This window comes from Lycorma delicatula, chromosome 9 (genome assembly GCF_047948215.1).
Source record: "Lycorma delicatula isolate Av1 chromosome 9, ASM4794821v1, whole genome shotgun sequence".
NCBI classification, from domain to species: Eukaryota; Metazoa; Arthropoda; class Insecta; order Hemiptera; family Fulgoridae; genus Lycorma; species Lycorma delicatula.
This window is the reverse complement of record NC_134463.1, coordinates 112,267,817-112,289,270: the sequence shown is the minus strand read 5'-3', so window position 1 is coordinate 112,289,270 and position 21,454 is coordinate 112,267,817. Positions and strand designations below refer to the sequence as shown.

General features: G+C 28.5%; 1 protein-coding gene across 1 annotated transcript in view; it reads right to left on the bottom strand.

Annotated features, from left to right (window-relative positions):
* The window catches only part of LOC142330731 (uncharacterized), a 47,695-nt gene extending 46,095 nt beyond the window's left edge, over nucleotides 1–1,600 (bottom strand). Inside the window, exon 1 of the mRNA XM_075376176.1 lies at nucleotides 1,488–1,600. Within this exon, the coding sequence (XP_075232291.1) occupies nucleotides 1,488–1,566 (79 nt within the window). The 5' untranslated portion in view covers nucleotides 1,567–1,600. The remainder of the gene's footprint in view (nucleotides 1–1,487) is intronic.
* Between the last annotated feature and the right edge of the window lie 19,854 nt (nucleotides 1,601–21,454).

The window sequence follows — 21,454 nt, the reverse complement described above, 5'->3', positions numbered from 1 at the left end:
ACTGGTTAGTTAAGTAGCTTCTACTTGTATGTATAAGTTTTACTTGTAACTTTCAATAAGTTCGTTACACGGTGAAATTGTAAAAGTTATATAAAATTCATGACAACACATTTTACTTTTATTTACACATAATATAATATAAAAATAATTTAAAATTAATTATCTACATATACCAGATGAATTATATCAAACAAAATTTTTAACTTATATGAGGTTTTACAAATTTTATATTAGGATTATAAAGATATAAAGTGAATAAGTTTTTAATGAACAAAGTTTGCTTTAAGCATTTCAACTAAATAACATTATCGTTATTTGCAGTACAACACAAGAAAACTTATGGAAGAGAATTTTATATGAAATTCAATGATATTTTCTTGTAAAAATATAAACAGAATTTACCAAAAGCTGTACTACTACCCTATTTTACTGATTTTTTTTTAATGTTTTTTATTTATGAACGAAGAATCTACTTAAAAAAATGGTTGTTAGCAAAACTGAAAAATATAATTAATCAAAATTAATAAAAGAAAAATATTTTGTCAAAATTAAAAGTGAAAATTAACAACTTGAAATTATTGTAAAACTGTTTTACCCACATTACAACCATGTGACGGTTTACACAAGTCATCAATGAAATTTTTATAGAGAAAATAATTAGATTCTTTAAGTAAAAATATTTACAAGGCTTATATCTAGACTTAGGTATAAAATAAGGTACAAATGCAGAAAAAAGAATGTATAAGTAAATAAATACAATGACATATTGATCTGGGAAACAGTATAAAAAATGATCCTATGTAAAAATAATATTAAAATCAACATTCAATAAAAAATGAAAACAATAAATATTTGAAAATATTTATTTTTGACCTTTATCTTTATTATCTTTCTTTATTTTTGAGGAAATTTTGACCTTTGCTTATACAACAATTTTATGTAAGGAAATTTAGTCAAAATTTCCTCTGTTGAGATGAAACACTGTATACAATGTATTGTTTCACAGTTGAAAGGGGTAAATTAAATTGCTGCTTTACACTCTTAGTCCCACTCTTTCTTATGGTTGTATCTACAGTTTTGAGTATAAAGTTTTTAATGTACAACTGGCATTGGTCACAGTTGCTTCTTCTAATGTTAATGATGTTGTTTACTATACAACAAATCCCTTTGATGAACAAAGTGAAGGTGTGAGTTTTTTAGCTAAATATTGCCTGTCCTTTTGATGGGCATGGAATATTGATATGTTAACAATGTATTTTTGGCTCAGTGAAACCAGATCATAAGAAATCAATTCACTCTTCACCTTCGTACTAAGTCTGAAATGGGTAACTTGACATTCTTAAGAATGATTTACAGGAGTGACTTGTGACTCATGACAAATTTTATACAGTCAACGTGGTTCTGAAATTTTGCATATATACATGTTATGAATACAAAAAGTTACATCTATTTATTTACATGAGAATTATTTTTTGACAGATATTTACCCTTGCCGGCCTTCATGGTGTAAGTGGTAGTGTCTGGCCTTTCATCTGGTGGTTCTGAGTTCAAATCCTGGTCAGGCATGGCATTTTCACACGCTATTTGTCACTCATCTCATCCTCTGAAGCAATACCTAATGGTGGTCCTGGAGGTTAAAAGAAAAAAAAAAACATGAAAAAATAAAGACATTTACCCTTAGATTTTCTGGGGAAAAGCAATAAATAAATATTATTAACTAAAATGATATACTGCCACTTTTCTGCAGTTAAAATACTGGTATGATTTGTTACAGCTGAAATCAGTTCTATTTAAAACTTATTTCCTGTTGAAGTTTAAAGTTTTCTTTTGAAAATTACTTTTTACTTGGCTTCTTATATTGGAATTACACTTTTTATTCCTTCTAAAACTATGAAATTCCAGAGGATTTCAAAGCCTACATAACTTATTCACTTAATTTAAAAAAATATACCAATTTCTGTTATAATGAAGATAATAATTAAATAATAAAAATCATAAATGGATTAAAAAAGTAAAAAAAAATCTAGATTATATTAGCTCACTTGTAGCAACAAATGGATGAGTGTGCGCAACCGAGTGGCATTATAATATGGTGAAGTGAAGAGCAAAGAGGAAATAGCTCGGGTAGCACTCACTCAAGTCTTAATAATTGGATCAAATTAAAGATAGAAGAACATCCATTAGACATTAGTCCACTCTTTAAAAGCAAGTATAGCATCAACTTTAATTTCAACAAAAGCTCTTTTTCCTTTGACCATGAACCTAAAAATATATGTTGGTTAAATTCTACAGTTACGTAATAAAGTCTTAAAGAATGTATTATTAAGTTTAAAAATAATATTATTTTTTAAAATTAAACTAAAAAAATAGCTTAAGGATAATTAACAGAAATAAAGCACATATTAAATATACATTATGAAACATTCATTTTATTCACATATTGAACTGTGCTTTTTTTTGTTTTAATGACCATTTACTTCAGATTTCTAGGATATAATTTAACTCTGTAGGATTTTTATTGTTGGATGTTCTTCTAGTTGTCAATTTAGAAGACGGAATGACGTAACAATATTTTTAATAAGTGAAAAATGGCAAGGGATTTGAACCTAGAACTTTCTGAAGAGACAACTACCTCTCCTTCACAGAAACTGACCTTATTAATGAATAATTTCATAATGAATATGGGCAACGTATAAATATAATTTTTACTGCACTGTAAGTTAAATCATGCGTAAAACATTCATTTTCTTTGAAGATGGTAAGTGAAAAGTATAACTGTATTAATAAATGTAATCAAAGGAATGGATTGGATAACTTCATATGTTAATGTTTTCACTTAAAAGATTCCTTCAGAGAGTTAAAATGAGTTTCCAAGATTCAAAAAATGAGCTTATTATTCAAATATTTTTGTTGAAAATGATGTAAATATTATTATCCCAGGAAGATTTACCATCTAATAAGTTGCCCAAAAGTTTTATGTTACGGGAACAGAAATATTACTGTAAACAGGAATGCTATTAATGCAGTTAGCTATGGTATGTTTATCTTGTTTACATATAAATTTTAGACCAGTTCTAAACCATCATCAGGTGAATTTATTTTTAACAGCTAAAAGAGAATTTTCTAATCTTGTTAAATAATAATTTTCAGATTTAGACACAGCAGATATAGATGTTGTAAAAGTAAATAAAAAAAAAAAATATATATATGAACTCGCTTGTCTCTTGCTCATCACATATCTCCAGAACCACCTAGGTTTTCTCAGGTTTTAGCTGCTTGCATGAAATTTTTTGAAATTCTAACTCTTAAGAAGGTTAAGAAGACATAAACCCACAACATCAAAATCTTCACTTTCTCTTCCTCAAACTGAATATCTTGGATTTCAAAATGTTACGAGGCTGAAAATATAATGAGTAATGTGTATAAACCAATAATAATTTTATTTATTAATTTATACAGCAACAACAGGCAGATGCCCAATAACAGTTAACGATGGATGATAATGAATTTTTTAGTATGTAAAAAATGTCATGATTAACTGGAATCGAACCCAGAACTTCCAGATAAAAGGCAGAAATACTATTCCTATAGATTCCCTCGTAGCTTTAGGTTATAATAATAATATATTCCGAATACCACTTACAAATTCATCATGATATTTGCAGAATCAGTGACGCTGAAAGACTGAAATTTTGTAAATAGATCTAGAAATTAAACTTAAAAGAAGCTGAAATACTGAAAAGAGAGGTTTTATGTTCAAAATCAATAGCCTTTTTGCATCTACATTTAAAATTTTTATTTAAGATTTCGTAAAATTTTCTTCAATAGTTTTTGGAAAAAGCGATCCATAGATGTAAAGACATACAGACAAATGCTATAAATTGCATTTTCATGAAAATGTGATTAAATCTTTTTGCAGATATTTTATGCAAGTTCAAGAATTTTATAATTATAGTTTATATTTTATAATATACAGGATATTAGCAACAATTTAAAAAATAAAATTTAAATCAGATAAACTTAACAACTTTAATGCAAACTTTTTTTAAACATTTCTGTAGAAACATTCTCTGAAGAAAATGGTCTTTTTTTAATTTACTAAATTAGGAATGCGTTGTAGAAAAAAATTACACGAACAAGAATTTAACGGAATAAAAAAAAAAATTATGTAAATTTTCCATAATTAAGCTCGAGAGTTTTTTAGGTCTACACAATAGACTTGAATTGGGATCTAAGGGAAATTTGTTTAGTAAAGATAAGTTAGCCTCAACATGACAAAGATCTCAATGAGTAATTTAAATTGCTACATTTCATAATGCCATAAACTTTATTTTAAAAATAACATAAAAAGTAATATTTTAAATTAATAATTTAATGCTTAAAAATATGAAAAATAGAAAATAACATTTAGTTTATCCTACCTAGTTTATACATTAGAGTAAATAAGTTTTTTATTTTTTGTAAATCTCATTTTAAATTTTCAGATTTATATATTTTATACAATATTAAATAATATAATAGATTTAAAAAGTTTTCTTAACTTTGATAGATTAAAGTAAATACTAAAAGTGTAATAATTTACAAAATTTCAAAAACTTAAATGATTGAAGAAAAATTGCAATAAGAGGTCATATTTAAAAGTTTTTACATATTATAAATTATAATATTAAAAAAGATATAAAAAAAGGGAAAGATATGACCTAGTTACTCTATGCAAATGAATATATTAATATTAGTTTTATAAAACAAGGAAATTTAGATAAAAAAAAAAATCAAAAAAAAATCACGTTTACACATTGTATTATTAATTTGGCATTGTAATTGTTACTTTATATTTCAACTCAAAAACGTTTGTAAAGTATATAAATATCCACGTTATAAATATAAAATACTAATATCCACGTCGCGGTTTCGCCCGAGCTATATGTTTCTTGCGTTTCTTAGCGCGGTCAGGGGATATTTAGCCGGTCATGGTTCGCTTAAAATTTATATATATATATTTTTTTCCCGTCACGGCCTCGTCAGCGTAATCATTGCGGCTTCACCTGCAATATTTACTTAGGTTTCTCGTCGCGATCAGGTTATATACTCGTACTTAGCCGTCATGGCTCGCTTTGCTCACCCTTTCCATATAGACAGAGGGCTCTGTCCCTTGGACCCGCTGTGCTCATTAAACTCATGCTTGTGAGAATAATAATGATAAATAAAAATTAAAGCCTGTTCAATTTATAAAAAAAATCAGTATATTTTAATTTCTCCCGAACAGTTTGGTCAGTACAGGACACGAAACTTTGAGTGATCTAAGTCGAATGGGTTCTAAAACAGTCGGCTTTCATCTTAAAAATATTAGTTATAACTGATTACCCGTACAAAAGTATGCCTGGTTCTTAGCGTTACCTGACAAACACTACTAGGAGGTGTCCGTACTTAGTTTCTCATTAAAAAAAAAAAAAAAAAAAATTTAATTAGTTTTATTTCATGTTGTTTAGCCAAGTAATCGGATACAGGTTTACCCAGTCGTGTCGGACATACAGTAACATAACCCACCGGGTTGGTCTAGTGGTTAACGCGTCTTCCCAAATCAGCTCATTTGGAAAGTCGAGAGTTACAGCGTTCAAGTCCTAGTAAAGCCAGTTATTTTTACATGGATTTGAATACTAGATCGTGAATACCGGTGTTCTTTGGTGGTTGGGTTTCAATTAACCACACATCTCAGGAACGGTCGAACTGAAAATGTACAAGACTACACCTCATTTACACTCATACATATCATCCTCTGAAGTATTATCTAAAACGGTAGTTACCGGAGGCTAAACAGGAAAAAGAAAGGAAAGGACATACAGTAACATGGCTGTGTTGGTTGAACTGCCGCGCCTACACCGTCGCACCATTTAAAAAATTAAAATTTAAAGAAAAAACGAATACGGTTTTTAGATATTTATTTGAAGAATATTTGCAAACTCCAATCTAGTGAATATTTCATTTAATATATTCGAAAATGAAGAAAATTTGCAATCGTTGTTCAAATCTTTTTTAACTTTCATCAACCCATTCAAGGTCTAATTTCGAAAAAAAAAATGAAATTATTTTTTAGATATTTACATGATAATTACAGACATTAAAGATCAAGTTGTTATCTTTATTTTTAACGAGAGTTTAAAAAAATAACCGGGTTTAAAAAAAAATCAAAATCCATTTTAACCCTATAAATTCAGAATTTAAAAACAAAAATAGAAATTCGTTTTTAAATATTCAAATGAAGTTTATACAGAACAAAAATCAAGTTGATATCTTCATTTTTACCAAGAAATAAAAAAAAAACCAGTCGGGTTTCAAAAAACAATTCAAAATCCATTTTAACCCTTTAAACTCTGTATTTCAAAAAATCTAGAGATTCGTTTTTAGATATTCACATGAAGTTACACACAGCAAAAATCCACTCGATATCTTTTTTTTACCGAGAAATTAAAAAGAAAGTAGTAAATTTCATTGTTACTCTATTTTAACCGTTTAAACTTGGAATTTAAAAAACTTATTTCTAAGTGTGCACCTACGTGTAAGAAAAACACGTACAGAAAATTTCACCAATTTATCTTCAGTCGTTTTTTCTGGGTGTCGATGAATCAGTCAGACAAAGTTGATTTATAGGCACAGATTAATAAGTTATTAATCTGTTTACTCTTTATTATCGTAGTATAAAGATAAAAACCGGTTTTATTTATTTAATTTTTTAATGATCAGTTTTAAATATTAATAAAAAGACGAAAATTTCAAAATGTAGCTATGATTTAGCTAGTTAAGTTAATGCATTAATTATATATATTAGCAAAGCAGATGATTTTAATAACCTCGTGTTTGTTAATATTATCTTTTGAAATCTTTCCATAAAATTTAAAATGAGTTTTCAAGATAGAAAAGTAGGAATTTGATTGCCACAAATATGAATCTTGTAGATCAATCCAAAATACGACAACTTTTCATACAATTAATTTACTTTAAAAAAACCTAAACGAGATAACAAAAATATTTTCACATAATTCAGCAGAATATTTTTCATATTCAAGAAAGAATTATATGCTTCTGTTGCTATTTTTAATAAATAATTGATTTTTTGAAAAATCTTCTAACAATTTGAAATAGAATTTTAAAAAATCTATTTTTATCAATATAATATTAAATTTTTAAAAATCCTAATAGAAAATAGATAAATTAAATTTAAAGGGGGGGGGGGGGGTATGATACAAAGAAAAAATTTTTTTTTTTAATTTTTCTCAAAAAAAAATCTTTTGTTCAATTTATAATCCATTTCTTTCTGAATAAAATGGTGTAATCATTATTTATGTACGATAATTGGAAGTATAAAAACAAATAAACAGAAGCATATTTTGCTGGTTTCGAAGTTGGAAAATACTGATTTTTGAATGTGTATTACTAGGCTTCAAAAAGATTCAGAAGATAGATTTTTACCGCGTTGTAAAGTTTGAAATTTGCGCTTTTATGTTCGTTGTAGTTTGTTGTGATAGCCCTATTTTAAACAGTGAAAACACATGTTCGGTTGCAGGTCGGAAAAGTTTTTATGGTTACCGTATACGACGTGTAAATGTGATAGTTTTTTCGCACAGTTATTTGAAATTCACTAAAATAACGTTTTCTTTTACATTTTTCAGTGGTTTTTTTTTTAAGTTTTTACTCAAAATATTAGGTAGGTTCATGTGATTTCTTTCCTATTAACTATGCAAATATTGTTAGGTTATCTTTATAAACAAAAATTTCGTGTAAGAATAGCGTACTGAAAATTATAACGTAGTGATTTTGTTTATTATTTTTGCTTATTTTGATAGTGTTTATTTTTAGATTTTGTATTTGTTTTTGTGTAAAAATATCTCTCAAACAACGATGAATACGAAAAACAACTGCAAGGAAATCTGAAAGCCAGGGAAAAAATTGCTAACCTGGCGAGATGGAGGTTTTTTATTTGGTTTAACCTTCGGGACCACCGTTAGTTATTGCTTCAGAGGATGAGATGAATTTCGCATACTTTGAGGCAAAAATTAATTTTTGGCAGAAAAGTTTAAATCTTTTTCATAAAACATTAATAATATTATGTTTAAAACGTTAAAAAAATTGGTGTATCATACCCCCTTAAAATCAATAAGTTCTTTTTTAAATTTTTGTCTCCTGGGTGGTTATGTAGTCGTATACTTTCTTTTATACTATATAAAAGAAAGCATGCTAATCAAGAAAAATGTTGCAAAGTTTTGCAGAACTTGATGTTTCTTGATCTTCTCTAATCAAAAAAAATCAATTTCAAATCAGCTTTGAAAACTTCTGGAAGGATGCGTTGGCCAATCTTTTGCTTGATATCTCCAAATTGGATGGATTGATTTAGAATTATGATTTCTGTATTTGGGCATACATGGGCTATTGATGTAATTTAATTTTGGTTACAATTGGTCAAAGGTGCTGAGATATAGAACTTATGGTACTGTATCTAAAATTTTATTAAATTTATAGGTAAATGTCCCAATTTAATGCCCTTTAGGTAGCTAAGATACTTTTTATCTTAGTTTAGTTAGTGCCAACGTCGCCCCTAGTACCACCACACCCGGGCTTATTAAATACGGTATGCGCGCGCGCTTTAGTTAGAACCATTGAATTAAATAAACAAAAAAATATTATATTTAAATAAAATTATATATATTTTAAATTAATTTGTGTGTTAGTAAGGCGTGCATCAGAAACAACCCACAATTACCCTGGAATACGGCTATTATTACTATTACTAATATTACTATATGCTATTACTACACTATTACTCTTTTTCTTTTTTTTTTGTTATCGATGAGTTGAAGAAATGCCATTTACGCCCCTCCCCCTTCAATAATTAGAGGAGTGTCGGACTCGACCGCGTTCAGCTAGATGTTATTAAGAGCCTATGTGTACCCACCGGGTTGGTCTAGTGGTTAACGCGTCTTCCCAAATCAGCTGATTTGGAAGTCGAGAGTTACAGCGTTCAAGTCCTAGTAAAAGTCAGTTATTTTTATACGGATTTGAATACTAGATCGTGGATACCGGTGTTCTTTGGTGGTTGGGTTTCAATTAACCACACATCTCTAGAACGGTCGAACTGAGAATGTACAAGACTACACCTCATTTACACTCATACATATCATCCTCTGAAGTATTATCTAAAACGGTAGTTACCGGAGGCTAAACAGGAAAAAGAAAGGAAAGGACATACAGTAACATGGCTGTGTTGGTTGAACTGCCGCGCCTACACCGTCGCACCATTTAAAAAATTAAAATTTAAAGAAAAAACGAATACGGTTTTTAGATATTTATTTGAAGAATATTTGCAAACTCCAATCTAGTGAATATTTCATTTAATATATTCGAAAATGAAGAAAATTTGCAATCGTTGTTCAAATCTTTTTTAACTTTCATCAACCCATTCAAGGTCTAATTTCGAAAAAAAAAATGAAATTATTTTTTAGATATTTACATGATAATTACAGACATTAAAGATCAAGTTGTTATCTTTATTTTTAACGAGAGTTTAAAAAAATAACCGGGTTTAAAAAAAAATCAAAATCCATTTTAACCCTATAAATTCAGAATTTAAAAACAAAAATAGAAATTCGTTTTTAAATATTCAAATGAAGTTTATACAGAACAAAAATCAAGTTGATATCTTCATTTTTACCAAGAAATAAAAAAAAAACCAGTCGGGTTTCAAAAAACAATTCAAAATCCATTTTAACCCTTTAAACTCTGTATTTCAAAAAATCTAGAGATTCGTTTTTAGATATTCACATGAAGTTACACACAGCAAAAATCCACTCGATATCTTTTTTTTACCGAGAAATTAAAAAGAAAGTAGTAAATTTCATTGTTACTCTATTTTAACCGTTTAAACTTGGAATTTAAAAAACTTATTTCTAAGTGTGCACCTACGTGTAAGAAAAACACGTACAGAAAATTTCACCAATTTATCTTCAGTCGTTTTTTCTGGGTGTCGATGAATCAGTCAGACAAAGTTGATTTATAGGCACAGATTAATAAGTTATTAATCTGTTTACTCTTTATTATCGTAGTATAAAGATAAAAACCGGTTTTATTTATTTAATTTTTTAATGATCAGTTTTAAATATTAATAAAAAGACGAAAATTTCAAAATGTAGCTATGATTTAGCTAGTTAAGTTAATGCATTAATTATATATATTAGCAAAGCAGATGATTTTAATAACCTCGTGTTTGTTAATATTATCTTTTGAAATCTTTCCATAAAATTTAAAATGAGTTTTCAAGATAGAAAAGTAGGAATTTGATTGCCACAAATATGAATCTTGTAGATCAATCCAAAATACGACAACTTTTCATACAATTAATTTACTTTAAAAAAACCTAAACGAGATAACAAAAATATTTTCACATAATTCAGCAGAATATTTTTCATATTCCAGAAAGAATTATATGCTTCTGTTGCTATTTTTAATAAATAATTGATTTTTTGAAAAATCTTCTAACAATTTGAAATAGAATTTTAAAAAATCTATTTTTATCAATATAATATTAAATTTTTAAAAATCCTAATAGAAAATAGATAAATTAAATTTAAAGGGGGGGGGGGGGTATGATACAAAGAAAAAATTTTTTTTTTTAATTTTTCTCAAAAAAAAATCTTTTGTTCAATTTATAATCCATTTCTTTCTGAATAAAATGGTGTAATCATTATTTATGTACGATAATTGGAAGTATAAAAACAAATAAACAGAAGCATATTTTGCTGGTTTCGAAGTTGGAAAATACTGATTTTTGAATGTGTATTACTAGGCTTCAAAAAGATTCAGAAGATAGATTTTTACCGCGTTGTAAAGTTTGAAATTTGCGCTTTTATGTTCGTTGTAGTTTGTTGTGATAGCCCTATTTTAAACAGTGAAAACACATGTTCGGTTGCAGGTCGGAAAAGTTTTTATGGTTACCGTATACGACGTGTAAATGTGATAGTTTTTTCGCACAGTTATTTGAAATTCACTAAAATAACGTTTTCTTTTACATTTTTCAGTGGTTTTTTTTTTAAGTTTTTACTCAAAATATTAGGTAGGTTCATGTGATTTCTTTCCTATTAACTATGCAAATATTGTTAGGTTATCTTTATAAACAAAAATTTCGTGTAAGAATAGCGTACTGAAAATTATAACGTAGTGATTTTGTTTATTATTTTTGCTTATTTTGATAGTGTTTATTTTTAGATTTTGTATTTGTTTTTGTGTAAAAATATCTCTCAAACAACGATGAATACGAAAAACAACTGCAAGGAAATCTGAAAGCCAGGGAAAAAATTGCTAACCTGGCGAGATGGAGGTTTTTTATTTGGTTTAACCTTCGGGACCACCGTTAGTTATTGCTTCAGAGGATGAGATGAATTTCGCATACTTTGAGGCAAAAATTAATTTTTGGCAGAAAAGTTTAAATCTTTTTCATAAAACATTAATAATATTATGTTTAAAACGTTAAAAAAATTGGTGTATCATACCCCCTTAAAATCAATAAGTTCTTTTTTAAATTTTTGTCTCCTGGGTGGTTATGTAGTCGTATACTTTCTTTTATACTATATAAAAGAAAGCATGCTAATCAAGAAAAATGTTGCAAAGTTTTGCAGAACTTGATGTTTCTTGATCTTCTCTAATCAAAAAAAATCAATTTCAAATCAGCTTTGAAAACTTCTGGAAGGATGCGTTGGCCAATCTTTTGCTTGATATCTCCAAATTGGATGGATTGATTTAGAATTATGATTTCTGTATTTGGGCATACATGGGCTATTGATGTAATTTAATTTTGGTTACAATTGGTCAAAGGTGCTGAGATATAGAACTTATGGTACTGTATCTAAAATTTTATTAAATTTATAGGTAAATGTCCCAATTTAATGCCCTTTAGGTAGCTAAGATACTTTTTATCTTAGTTTAGTTAGTGCCAACGTCGCCCCTAGTACCACCACACCCGGGCTTATTAAATACGGTATGCGCGCGCGCTTTAGTTAGAACCATTGAATTAAATAAACAAAAAAATATTATATTTAAATAAAATTATATATATTTTAAATTAATTTGTGTGTTAGTAAGGCGTGCATCAGAAACAACCCACAATTACCCTGGAATACGGCTATTATTACTATTACTAATATTACTATATGCTATTACTACACTATTACTCTTTTTCTTTTTTTTTTGTTATCGATGAGTTGAAGAAATGCCATTTACGCCCCTCCCCCTTCAATAATTAGAGGAGTGTCGGACTCGACCGCGTTCAGCTAGATGTTATTAAGAGCCTATGTGTACCCACCGGGTTGGTCTAGTGGTTAACGCGTCTTCCCAAATCAGCTGATTTGGAAGTCGAGAGTTACAGCGTTCAAGTCCTAGTAAAAGTCAGTTATTTTTATACGGATTTGAATACTAGATCGTGGATACCGGTGTTCTTTGGTGGTTGGGTTTCAATTAACCACACATCTCTAGAACGGTCGAACTGAGAATGTACAAGACTACACTTCATTTACACGCATACATATCATCCTCATTAATCCTCTGAAGAATTATCTAAACGGTAGTTACCGGAGGCTAAACAGGAAAAAGAAAGATAGAAAAAGAGCCTATGTGTGTCCGCACCCTATCGACTAAAACAACTATCTCACCGTTTCTCCCCTTCCGGGGCCGGTCCTGCAGTTAAGCATTGCGCGCGCGGCTTTAGGAGGTGCCCTTAGGGTCCAGGTGTCCATCTTCTCCGTCCCCGTTCATCATCTCCGTCGCCCATCCGTACAAGTGCAAACGCACAACGGCTCCACAGGGGGCTGTCCTTCGGCCCTTCTCCCTCAGGTCACTTTCTTCGCCTGAGTCTCAGTTCTTTTACACGCAACTCTGATTCCTTACTGGGTGATCTTCAATATTCTTGCTGATCTGGGTTCTAAATCAGGCTCCATCCCGTTCTCTCGCTTTAGTTTTCAGGATACTTGTAGTTAAGTGTACTACCTTGTTCCACCGCTTTTCCTGTCAACATGTATGGAACTGTTTCTTCCGGAGAAAGCCAGATTAACCCGACATCTCGTCTGACCACATTCCACCGCTGGCATTGGTAGATGGTGTGGTCAACGGTATCTTCAAGATCGCAGTACCTGCATAGTGGAGACGCTCTCCTGCCAAATCGATCCAGGTAGGCTTCAAACTCGCTATGTCCATAAAGGAGCTGCGTGAATAATATTATTTATTATTGTTACTAATACTATTACTATTCTCTGTAGCAATTTTTCCCAAATTCTCTATTTGTTTATTGTTTATTCGTGGTTTTAGTCAAAAAATTGTATGTCAACAAATGGAACTTATTTAGTTTTGTTCCTTTGTTAAAAACATAAAAAAAATTTTTTTCCTTTATATACAAATTAAAAAGTTAAAGGGGACAAACTACATTCTTACGTCACATCTTTCTATATTATAGATCGCGTTTCTTCAATTTCAATATAAATACCTTTACACTTTAATGCTTTACACGATAATATAAATACCTATTTTTTATATAAATTTAATTTTGTTTGCTTGCATTGCTCACAGAGTTTAAAAATTATCTTGTAATAAGCTTAAACCAGGTTAATATTTTTCAAAGTATGGAAATCGTTATATTCTTCTCACAATTCCCTAAAATTTATTGTAATAAAATGTCTCATAATCAATGTAATTATATATAAAATTATAAATTGTGTTTGCAAATTTTATTTTTTTACTGGCAATTTAACGAATTTATTGCACGTTCACCCTAAAAAACAAAAAAAAACATTTTAGCGATACCAGTTTTTGAGTTTTACTATAATTCTTTAGAAAAAAATACGTGACATGCACTACTAAAAACTTTTATATTAGTTTTTTTCAGGTCCAAGACCATATGGAAACATAAAATATATTTCTTAATTTAAAATTCAATGAAATTCAGTGTGACTTTATTTTATCCTTAAAGTCGAAATAAGGTCATTCGTTTTCGCTTGCGACTCATATTTATATGAATTTTTTTCTTTATTTTCAGGTGTAGAACGTGTTCTGAAATTCTTTCTGTTTCTTCGTAATACATTATGTATGTGGAGTAATTTTTTTGTAGAAAAGGGCACTAATTTTGGTATTTCAGAATTGTTACTATAAAATGGGATTTAAAAAAAAATTATTTAGCAAATTTTTATTAATTTTTTTCTATAATTTAGCTTTGTTTTAGTTTTTATATAATATTTATTTAATTCTATTTTTGTAATAAATTTATTTTATAATTTTTACCAAATTTCGTAAAGATAGTTTTACAAAATTTAGGTTTTGGGCCAAAATATTTGTCAAGTAACACTATTTTATAATTATAATACATGCTGTAAATATCCGAAAATAAATTTGTGCTGTACCTTTGTGTTAAATAAAGTTCAAATTACACTAACAAGACAGAACGGTTACTTGCCCTTCAAGCTTTATTATCTCTCGTAATCAACACTCAGTTAAATTATCAAAAGCTGTTTTGAAATAGATTAGTAAACACTCTGCGTAGCTTCCCCAATTAAATTCCTTTTTGTGTTTTCTTTTTATTGTTGGGTTTTACGTTTATTAAAGAACATCATCTGATGCTAAATTGAATCCTTTTGCAAAATTTATAAATATTTTCTAATATCTGAACCAATATATTGAAAAAAATGTTTTTTTTTTTAATATTTATTTGCATTTTATACAAAACTTAAGTAAAATTATCCTACTATCTCTAATTATTTCTGTTAAAAGAGAAGATTTATTTTAATAATTTTGATGTTAGGTAAATAAAAATAAAGTCGTAGTAAATATATTATTGCACATTGTGAGAGGGCTTTAATGCTCTTGTTGAATTATTAAGATCTTTTGTATCAATTAACGTCCAAATCTTTTATTATTAGTTGCATAAACTAATATACTCTAATGGTTTAAAAAAAATGTTTTTTTTCTAACGCAAGAATAACCAAAGAAATTTTAAAGAAAATTGCTAGTTGAATCTACATTAACCATAATTAAAAATATAGGTACACATATTAAGTTAAAATATTTATTCCAGGGGGTCACCACCGTTTTGACAAAAGATTTGATTTTTATTTGACATTTATTCTTTCAGGAAGTAGTTTACGAAACAGATTATTTCATAAAATAGGTAAAACTGTTTTTTTAAAATTTGCACTGATAAAAAACAACAAAAAACACCTTTATGAGGTATTTATTAAATTTTAAGCTTTTGAAGACTGAGTGATAATAAGGTTTAAATAATTATTTACTTCTGTTGACTTCTTCGTGGCGGAGTGAAAGCGTTTCGGCCTTTCATTCGGAAGTCACTGGTTCGAATCCCCGTCAGGCATTGCCTTTTATCATACGCTACAAGACTTCCTTGTACGTCTATTAGATTACATATTTACATTTTTTGCTGCACTTCATTTAAATTTATTTCATTTGAAAGTGAGATACTATCCTCCAGTTACACGATTGCCGAAGTATTAATTTTTATTAACAACAAATATTTGTACAATTATTAATTCAAGAATCTTTCCTGAAATAATTGGATAGATTAAAGGTCCCTTTATTGCTCGTATTGCAAGTATTATTCGTATCTTCGTGAGTTGCTGATTTACAAAAGTTAATAATAATTAAACTTTCCAGTTTAGTGAACTCCTGTATACTGGTTACAAATGTTAATTTCGAACTAACGGTGTAAAATATTCCGTTTTTATAATTGGATTATTTGGTGAATAATAAAAAATGAAAAAGAAACTAGTCATACAGGAAAAAGAAAGATAACATGAAGAAATATATCTCAAAAAAAGACAAGAATACGAATATGAAGGGGAAGAAAATGTTAATAACAAGGGAAGATAAAAATATTAAGGGAGCATGATGAATATAAAGAGAGAGAAAATTTGAAAACTAGAGAACGTGTACACAAATTAAGATCGGACGAATTATATCAAACCGAAGAGCGATTAAATAATTGGCAACAAAAAACAAATAAACGAAATAATGATCAACTCCGATTTCGAGAGAATATTGTCCGACAATATAGGAGTAATGAACTAAAAGATAAAATTTTTGCAATTTATTAAAGGTCAGGCATGAATGCCTCAGTGTATATGTTGTTCTTGCGAGGGTGTAATTTTCAGTAACTCTGTAAACTTTAATGTAGATAAAATTAAACAGAAATTCCAGAATAATTAAATAAAATTAAACTAGAAAATCCAAAAATAATACGATTCTAAATTAAAATTTTCAATTAATACTAAATAATCACCAAATCTATTACATATACACATATGTAATAATGCCTAATAAATTAATAAAAAAGGTTAAAAAAACAAAAGGAGATGAAGTCTCCTTTTGGCAATTCGAACCGATTTGCCTTTCCTTTAAGATCCAAATATTTCATTAATTAAAATTTTAATTTTAATTTTTATTGCAATCAAAAAGGGAGATAGATGGGAGGTAGATGGATGCTAAATGGGTTACAATAGTATTAAATCTAAAATTTCAACATCCTACGGCTAATCGTTCTTGAGTTATGCGAGGCACATACCCACATACATACATACATACATACGTACGTACAGACGTCGCGCCAAAACTAGTCAAAATGGATTCAGGAATGATCAAAATGGATATTTCCTTCCGTTGAAATCTAAAAACTGAAATGTTTCGTGATCACAATACTTCCTTTACTTCGTACAAGGAAGTAAAAAAAAAATTAAATAAAGAAATAAGCAGATGATATCTGAAGACCAAAATCTTTCGCGATCACAATGCTTCCTTTACTTCGTAAAGTAAATAAACATTTTAAAAATATCAATTTGTAGTACAGTTTTTTAGGTGTATTACAAAAATATATATACAGAGTCATTCACGGGAACCGGATGTTTTTAAAATAATCATAAAAAATTGAATATTTACTTTAAAAAAGTTTTATTGGTACTGAAACACTTGTTAAATCAAAGCATATGTTACTTACTCGTGAACGAAAAATTATGTCCGGCAAGTGATGTCCATTTTGGGCAATACATTGTTGTAGCCTTTCACGGTAACTGGCCTCAATTCTTTGCAGCATGTCTACATCAATCTGGGTGACGTGATGACGAATTGCGATCTTTAGGTCCTCCAATGTACGCGGTTTATTGCCGTACACACGCGATTTCAGAAACCCCCGCAGAAAAAAATCACAACTACTCAAGTCGGGGGACCGAGGGGGCCAAGGAATGTCGCCGAAACTGGAAACGAACCCTCCCGGAAACAAGTTACGGAGAACAGCCATCGTTGCCCTCGCTGTGTGCGCTGTAGCTTCTTCCTGCTGGAATAACAAATTTTGAAAATCGATTCCCCGGTTTCGTAACTCAGGGATGAAAAACGTATTCAACATCGCAATGTAACGATCAGCTGTAACAATTACGGCAGCGTCATTTTCTTAAAAAAAAATACGGTCCAATAACACCGACCTTTCCTATTGCAACCAGACAGTCACCTTTGGGCTATGAAGTGGTCTCTCGTGAAGCCGATGTGGGTTTCTTTCTGCCCAATACAGGCAATTCTGTTTGTTGACGAAGCCATTCAGATGAAAATGGGCTTCGTTACTCATTAACAATAACAAATTTTCATTTTCTTCAAAAACGGTAACCGTTTGTCGACAAAATTGTAATCGCTGCGTGAAATCTTGCTCGTTTAACTGCTGCACGATGGCTATCTTGTAAGGATGGAAATGCAGGTCTGTATGCAGAATAAGTCTTACCGTACTTGTGCTCATTTGAAGCGCTGCTGAATGCCTCTGAATAGAGCGGCGTTGGCTTCTGACAATGGCTTCCCTTACTCGTTCGATGTTCTCCGGAGTGCTAGCAGTTCGTCGGAGACCCGGTGGTTTTTTCTTCAATATTGAACCGCTTGTTCGAAGGTTGTTTACCCGTCGCAATATTGTGTTACGAGAAGGGACACTTGCATTACGATGGATATTAAACTGACGGCGGAAATCTCGCTGAACAGCAGTTACGGATTCGTCATTTCGCACAAAACTGTCATACGCGTACAGGCGTTGGTCTAGTGTCCACGGCTCTATCTCAACGACTAAAATGTAAATGCTATGAACAAAGGAAACGTCTGACACCAGCCACGTGCCCCTCCCACCTCGAACGCCCGAGTACAACCCAGTTCAAAAACATCCGGTTCCCGTGAATGACGACTCCGTATATATATATATATATATATATATATTTTGTAAAGTTGACTTCAATTTACAAATTTTATTATTTTTTTTCAATTTAAAATATGGATAGTCCTGTTTAAAACATGACTATACAAAAACAAGACCTGCAAGAAATATGTATACAGAAGAAATTTTCGTCATGATAAATATAATAAAAGAAATGTAGAGTAATGACGAAAAGAGACTAATATTAAACACCAGCTAAGGCTCTCTGAAATGTGGATATTTTTTTCATTTAAGTTTTCATATGAAAATACTTTAAATATCTTTAATAATTAAATACTAAGCAATAATGTCAATAAAAGAAAATATAATTATTTTTAAATTATCTAGAACATAATATCATTTTTTATTTTGAAATTTTTCACATAAGTTGCACCAAGAAAAAAATTACAGATAGCAACAAATGAAAACTCTCTACAAATTAAAAAAAATGTTCATCGAAATCGCTATATAAACATCAATTTGTTAAAAAAAGGTTTTTTATTTAAAATGTAAAAAGTAATTTTTTTAGCCATCAGAGTGATATTGGTTTATGTAATTAAAAATAAAAGAGCGAGATATTCATTGACACAAAAGATGTTAATGGTTCAACAAAAACATTAAAGCCTCTTAACATTTGTAATAATGTATGTCTCTCGCTTTTATTTGTATTTACTTAACATCAATATGATTGCTTAAAATAACATTAGAAAGAATAATACGATTTTCTATTTTTCATCTGTTTTGCTTCATTAAAAAATTTTATTTACCTTTTATTGACTATAATTACAATACTTTTCTTAGAATTAAATTCTCTACAAAAAATTTTTTTTACTACATTTTCCTCATGTATTAGTCATTTAACAAAGCTTTTGTTACAAACCTAACAAAAACTTGTTTTCCGATAGCGAATTTTGTGTTTTACGTTGGATATCTTAAAAACTACTAGAGTTACAGTTGTGGGACTGTTTTTTCTTATTTCCCAGCTCAAATTGCATAAGAAACCACCAACTTTACTCCTTAATATGGAACCCAAAAATTAGAGCTTTTTTCTATTTCAGAAGAGCTGAAATCCAGGCGAAAAAGTTGGTTGGCCGTAGCTCGAAAAGAACAAATTTACAGATCTACGTTTATATGAACATTTTTCATTATTTTCATCAGTAGAACATGTCATGAAAGTTTTTCCGTTTTTTGGTGGGTCACTGGATATAATTTAAAAAAAATCTTTTAATAAATTATATCATTTTCTTATATTTTAGTTTTAATAAAAACAGTAATTATTTTTGAAATGGTACTATCATTTTTTTAAATGCGTATTGATAAATAAAGATTATTATGTTTAATAAATATGAGAACCTTCCACTGATGTAAAGAAGCATTTTTTTAAAATTATTTACGCAATAATTAAATTTATTTTACTAAAATTTCATGAATTATTATTATTAATTAATAATTAATATAATAACTGATAATCATATTGGCACCAGAAATGAATCTAAATTAAAAAATCTTCAATCAGTTTGATAATGGAAAAAATGATGCAAAATTAATCCTAAAATTTGAATTGGAAAGACACAGAATGAGTTTTAGTATAAAATCATTATAAAAAAGATTTCACTGATATTAAAAAAAAAATTGAAATTATTATACTCATTATAAATAAAATGTTTATTATTAATTAATTACATTTACTAATAAATATTTATTAAAAAATATTTAAAAAAATATATATATTAAAATGTGATTATCAATTTTTATTTCGAAATAAAATTACGAATTTCGTTATTATAATAATAATATTTGATTATTAGAAAATAAATCTGTCGATAAAAATTATATCTAATAATTAGCAAAACGTTTAAAAAACATTTAAGTGAAATTATATCAAGAGTGGGACTTTATAGTCTTAATAAAACACAGTGTACTGTCATGCACCAAATATCATAAAAAATAATGACATAGAACCGCAATATATCACAAAAACTTACACCCCTTTTGATAACTGTAATTTAATGACAAAACAACGTAAATAATGACCTGTATAAACTTATATAGAGGAACCAAGTTTTTTTATTTTTGTACAGTTTAATGTTACACTTTATAGAAGAAAGACTACATCAAATTTATTTTTTTCTTTGTGAAGTTTTCATTTTTCTTTTAATGGATATATATACATCATGTGTATACATTTTTATTAAGTTTTAAACTACAATTTAAAATTTTTTTTTTTTAAAACAAAAACATCCAATTTTTAAATATTTTATACATATATATTTTTTTAAATTAAAAAAATAAAATGAAATCATTAAATTCAATAATAAGAATAATAATATTATTTTTATTATTTCTACATAAAATATTAAGTAAAAATTTTTCTGATAATTCTTCAACAAAATTTGAAAATGGCATTATTGAAACAAGTTCTTCTGAATTTCAAAAAGATAATAATAATATGTTTTCAAACAGTGATTTAAATGGTATAAAAACGTCAGTATTATCTTCATCATCATCATCTGATTTATCTACAAAATTTCGTCCGATTCCAAAACCATTGATGACGGATTCAAAATGGAATTATAATTTATGGCCAACAGCAGGAGAGAAAATTAATTTTATGAAAACATACATTGATCCGGTTACAAAATTACCATTCAGGTAAGTAAAACTTAAAAAAAAATTAAGAAATAATATAGATATTTATATCTGATTATTATTATAAAAAAAGGCTAATATATTTGTAATCATATAACTCAAGAATTATTAAATCGATTCGTATAAAATAAAAATCAAGAGTTTAGTATTTATTATAATCTGGACTTAAGTTGATTAAAAATAACTTTGTATTAAAATAATGATAATTAATGAATAATATGGTTTATATTTAGCACTAGAGTGTTTTGTACTTAGAGTATGTTTTATTGAAAAGGAATTTATAGTAGTGCATATACGACTGAAGTGCCATTTCTGGATATGTTTGTACTGGCCAATGATATGGAATTGAAATTATATTACAAGGATTATGCATGTAATATTGCAGTCGGTTTGATGTGATACGTTAAACAAAATAACATACTTGTTTATCGATAAATAAATAAATTAACAACAATAAATAATAAATAAAGTGTAAACTTCACAATATTATCACGTCGCTAAATATAATAATATAATATAATATATAAATATATATTATTATATTTATAATAT